Source organism: Nilaparvata lugens, chromosome 13 (genome assembly GCF_014356525.2).
Source record: "Nilaparvata lugens isolate BPH chromosome 13, ASM1435652v1, whole genome shotgun sequence".
Taxonomy (NCBI): domain Eukaryota; kingdom Metazoa; phylum Arthropoda; class Insecta; order Hemiptera; family Delphacidae; genus Nilaparvata; species Nilaparvata lugens.
The window spans coordinates 26520296-26526126 of NC_052516.1; the positions used below are offsets into that span (position 1 = coordinate 26520296).

The following is a 5831-nucleotide window of genomic DNA, read 5'->3' on the forward strand; positions in this document are numbered from 1 at the left end:
GGATTATAAATTCTGGTTGACTTGTATGATATTGGAGTTCCATAAATTAATAATTGATTTGTGTTGAATTTGATAGTTGGTAGGGTCGTTGGAAGTGGTCATGAATTAGATATTTTTCTAGTTAGCCCATCACGCAGGCATTTTGTTTGATAAGATAATTTTATGACTGATCTGTCCTTGAGAATGGTCATGGAATGAAAATAATTGTACAGTATTGATTCCTGTTGTATTTGATAGTTGGTAGGTGCGTTGGAAATGGTCTTGAATTATTATCAGAATTTTGGAGGTTATTCCATAATCACTATGACAATGTTTATGAATGATATACACCTTGTCTGTCATAGCAAAAACATGTTCTCTGTTTGGTTTGTTATCTGTTTCACCATTGAACCTCGATTTTTTCAAAACAAGAACAAAGTCATTTGTGGGGTTGCATGATATCTGTTTCAATTATTTTGAAAACAACTAGCTGAGAAAAACAAAAAATGGAGCGCTAGCCACGCTATTCAATTTATTTATAAAACTACTATTGACTATTCAATCTTCAACAATCGAGAGAAAAAACAGTTCCAGAAAACTGTTTTTCTCCTGAGGTTTAATAGATAACTTGCAAGAAGAATCAAAAATTGAGCTACTTTTATTTGAATTTCCAGAAATTATCAATTAATAGATTCGCTTATGGTGGCAACATATAGTCTGATACAAGTACCATTGAATATAGTCATATTCAATTGAGAAAATGGATTAAATGAATTGGTTCTTCCGTTTTCGAGTAAGCTATTAAGGAATATTCTACGTAAAGTTTGTAGAAATGAATTTGAATCTTAATACAAGTTTATTGTATGAATTTCAATCCCAATACACGTATATTTGTATCTCAATACAAGTGTATTTTTATTAATAATATTATTACTGCGCATGTTTATTGTCAATAAATGGCTTGCATTTCCCGATCCTACAAAGATATCAACTGACAGTCAAAATTACACGTTTTCCCCCACAGATAAATCTCTAGATTTTTTCTGAATTCTAGAGGATTGAATCGATTGAATCTGACTCATAAGTCGGTACAACGAGAATATAACAGTGATAGACGTAATATAAATCAAATTGCATTTATCTAAAACTCAAATATTTTAAAGAAGATCTCCAAATATCAGAATACTTGTGACACACAATTTTAAGAGGTGTGGGAATTTATTTATTTGTTTTTTGTGGGTGGTGCCCACATAAGCTCCAAGAATGTGCATGTGATTAATTTGGGGTAGTTAGTATGATAAAAGATAAGATAAAGTTAGATTTCTTCATCTATCTGTATAGAAATCAGAGGCAGAAGAACCTACATACAGTTTCTGGTGCATTCCCAACCAGTCATGATAAATAATCCAAATCGATCATATAATAAACCTTGTATCAGTTTATGATCTCACTGATCAACACTTTTCATTTTCTAATTCATTCTCATTCAACACTTCTTGTAGACTCATTCTACATTTCATATCCTTCACACTACTCCAAATAAAACAACTGAAGAATAGAATTAGCCAGCTATAAAAGGACCGTTTTATGACTACCATTGTCTTCGGCAGTGTAATAAAAATAGAACCCCATTAGAATTACACGGTTTGTTAATAACGCTTCATTGTATCTTTCATCAAAAACAAAGATAATCATCGTAATTAAAATTGATCCTATCTTATCTTGCTATTTAGCGCAGTAATGAGCAACGCCGCCATCTTTAATCATTAGATATTGTTCGGGTATTGTGAAGTATTGCCAAGGTATTGTTCGATTGGTATGCAATGACTTCAACAATAATTGCAAAGTGGCTGAGACAATGATGGAGTGAACAATTGGATTTGGCAGCCATTTTGAATTTGGGAATGAATACAAGATGTTACAAGCTACAAGATAAGGAACGTTTCAATAGGATTTTGTAAATGGGATTTGCTATATTTGGTTGGTTCTAGTCATTGATTTGTCAATCAAATAAAAAAATAGATTGATAGAAACAGATAATGATGTATGGAGATTGTTCAATGATGATTGCACATGCCAATAAATGATATCAATCTTGGATTGGGTTCAATCTTGAACCCAGCATCCCAGGTGTTCTACCTTTCAATAAAAGTTCAAAAATAAAAATTTCAACAAAGTGTTTGTTTCGGCTCAACAATTTGGTTCTAATCTTGAAGTCTGGGGATTTGTGTTTTATTCCTGAGTTACAATATCATTAGTTTACTGAAATCAATTTATGATTTTATTGTTCAGAATAATTTCATTGAAATTAACTGGAATTGTAGAAGTCAGTCACAAGTTAACTCTCTTCAAATTATTGATTGAGATAACGGCTTTGGAAAACGTGCTGTTGAAAAAGTGCTTTGAACAACAAAGTTCTGAAGTTTTCCACTTCTTTTATTAGTTAGGCACAAGCTGGATGAGTGTGGCTTCCAATTTAGCGGTTAACTTTACATGAGTGGAGTGTTATATACGATGACGGTCTGAGTTCACTTATAACATTATTAAACCAAATTGATGATGATTCATTTTATTCCCAGATTGGATTCCAAGGATATTTTCAGATTGAACGCCTAATGAGATTCCTCCAAAATTGAGCGTTTAGTACTAAGTAGATATTAGTTTACGTAGCTCGTAGGCCTAATAAAGTACTTGAAATGATTGGCGAAAATAGAGAATTAAAATTAGAAGAGAAAAACATAGGACACTAGATTAGAACATTGGGTATTGCTGTTCCAAAAAAGCGGATATGTAAACGATCATGAATTATTAATGGAGACCTAGTCTTTTCAATCTATCAAATCAAATAATTTTTTTTATTTTATGGATATCACACTGGAATCTGCGCTTAAAGAACAAATCCTTTAATCGCTCCATTTTCCAATTCCGAAAGAATCGCCCGCATTTATTTTTAAACAGGCTACAAATACAATAAATGAATAATTGATTACAATATTGTATTCAAAGAGACAGGCTCCCAAATCTTAATACCTTAAGAGAGCCCTGAAGAATAGATGATTCCTAGGAAGGCCCCAAAAAAGGTATTTTGAAAGAAACTTCTCAACTAAAATTTTTAGTAAAGATAGAATGCTTCGACCTACGCCAAATATTCAAATTCGAGTAGAAATAGTTTACAAAATCAAAAGGATAAAAACAATTTTCGCACCGGAACATATATACATATATAATGCCTTGAAAAGTGGAAGAGATATTCTATAATACACTTCTCAATCCCAATAAGATCTTCAAATCTTCCATATCATTCTCTCATAAGTATTTCATTTTCTACTGATATTATTCTAAAATAAATATTTATCCCAGTCTATTTAGACCTGATGCGGGTTAAACGGCAGATTCTTGTTTGAAAGATGAAGCAAAAGAAATTAGTAAAATACTTTCAATTTTTGTACATGAACTTATTGTATGTTTCAACAATATGTCATGATTGCTATTTGAGCTCTCTCTTTTCCTGTTGCATTCACCTAAGCTATTTCGGATGAATCATTTTAAAGAAAACGTCAAATTAAATTTGCTTCCTACATCTATAAGAGTCCTAGAGCATCTTGAGAGCCACGTCTTCATGAAGTGTCTTTTATCCTTCAAGAGCTGTGTGGTAAAGAGCAATTGAGGTTCTAGCTCCATTTTAAATGAAGGGATGTAATCAATCAATCGCCCTTAGTAATGAACTATGGGTGATAGTGAGAAAAACCTCCATGAACATCTACTAACACAGAAATCAACATTCTGAATCCTAACATAGCCAACTTTTGAACTAACAAACATTTCAACCCAACCAATATCTACCTGATCATGTTTAACACAGAAATGAACACTCCATATCATATCATAACCATCATTTCAACACAACCAATATCTGCCTGAACATGTTTTAACACAGAAATAAACACCACATATTATATCATAACCAACATTTTAACATAACTAATATCTCTACCTGAACAATTTTTAATACAAAAAATGATCTCTCTATGTCATATACCATAACCAGTATTTGAACCAAATAACGTTCCAACCTAACTAACCAATATCTACCTGAACATGTTTTAACACAGGAATGAAACACTCCATATAATATCATAACCAATATTTGAACCAACAAACATTCCAACGTAAACAATCTTTGAACACAGAAATAAACACTCCATTACCATAGCCAACTTTTGTATCATTAGATCACTATGAAACTTTTGCAAGTCTGCCCTCACCTGTATGCGTCCGCTTATGAATTTTGAGATTTTCCGAGCGGGCAAACACTTTTCCACAGCCGGGAAACGGACAGGGAAACGGCTTTTCACCGGTGTGCACTCTGATGTGGTTGACGAGTTTGTACTTTGCTTTGAAGGGCCGTCCGTTGCGGGGACATCCCTGCCAGTAGCAGGAGTGCGTCGTACACTCAGGTCCCCCCACGTGTTCCACTGTCAAATGGGTCACTATCTCCTGCATGGACGTGAAGGCTTTGCCGCAGGTCTTTCGAGGTCCCGGAGTGTCCACCCACATGCAGGTCATCTCCTGCTTGACGGGTTGCCGCATATAGCGGAGGAACGCGCCATGCGGGGGTGCCGTCATGTTGTAGGAGGCTGCACCCTGGTGGAGATGATCCTGAGGATAGGACACTGTTTCAGGCCGGGTGTGGTGGTGGTGAGGGTGCGGATACAACCCAGGGTGATACCCTCCATGATCGACGGCAGGGTAGCTCGGTTGGTACTCATGTTCCCGCCGGATGAAATACCCAGGATGCGGTTCCAGATGGTGGTAGCCCTGGTGGAAATGTTGGCCACCATCCTGGGGTGTTGCCACGGGGGCCATTGGCTGGGGGTGGACACCCTGGTGCTGGTGATGAGGCACGGGGGGCGGTGGTGGACTCATCTTCAACCCCAACGACTGCAGGGTAGGGTGATGATGAGGATGGTGGTGATGGTGGTGACCACCGCTGTCTACGAAAGCGTTCAGCATTTCTACGGAGGTTCTAGTCGTAGTGTGTCACCAGGAGGCGGTGTCCAACATACTTTTTCACTATCAATACCTACTATATCACAATTAAATAGTGTCCAACATACTTTATCACGTTTTATGTCACCAAAAAGCTGTCTCCAATATAATTTTCCACTTTCTTCATACACTATCTCACTAACAAATTGTATCCAAGATAGTTTCTCACGTTCTAGTTGTCCTATATCACCAAGAGGTGGGAAAAGACTCATGAGGATTCGATAACTCCATTTTCATTCCCTCAATTTCCCTCTGTCTTTGTACCTCATCGCAGATTTGAAAATTTTGTTTGGTTAAGCTTCTAATTTCAGTGAAAATTTCCTGGTCATTTGGTTTCATTATTTTTTGTGGTGATCCACACGCTGATAGTACCTATTTTACTTTTAACCTAAAGTTCTAACCAAAATTGGTGGTGGAATACAGAAGTTACAGTTTTTCTCTTATTCTATAAATCACACACTTAACTTGACTGTCATAAACAATACCTCTTATACACACGCAAAACTAAACTTTTCATATTTTCCCACCGGCATATCTTCACATATCATTCAGGGAGAAAATTTCCAAACGAAAAACAAAATACAGGATGATCTTCGGTGATTGAATTTTTTGTTTTGTCCCACCCAATATATAATATAGTTCCGAACTATCAATAACAGTAGAATATCCGATCACAAAACATCCGATCTTTGGTGACGAGATTCTCAGTTCTTTTACTCAAAATTTTTTGCTTAAGTTAGTATTTTTCTAATGAGAAAAAGCGCGCGGTTAGGAAAACACTCGTTCTTAGCAAGGAAATTTCC

At 35.8% G+C, this 5831-nt stretch overlaps 1 protein-coding gene across 1 annotated transcript; it reads right to left on the bottom strand.

The window, feature by feature from the left end:
* Positions 1-4215: 4215 nt before the first annotated feature.
* On the bottom strand, positions 4216-5271 carry LOC120354118 (pair-rule protein odd-paired-like). The gene has a single exon (XM_039440405.1). It carries the CDS (start codon positions 4990-4992, stop codon positions 4216-4218), a length of 777 nt encoding a protein of 258 aa, XP_039296339.1. The 5' UTR covers positions 4993-5271.
* Positions 5272-5831: the final 560 nt, after the last annotated feature.

What these genes read in the sequence shown, in the direction of transcription:
- LOC120354118 (XM_039440405.1), bottom strand. Translation starts at nt 4,992, where the DNA reads ATGCTGAACGCTTTCGTAGACAGCGGTGGTCACCACCATCACCACCAT.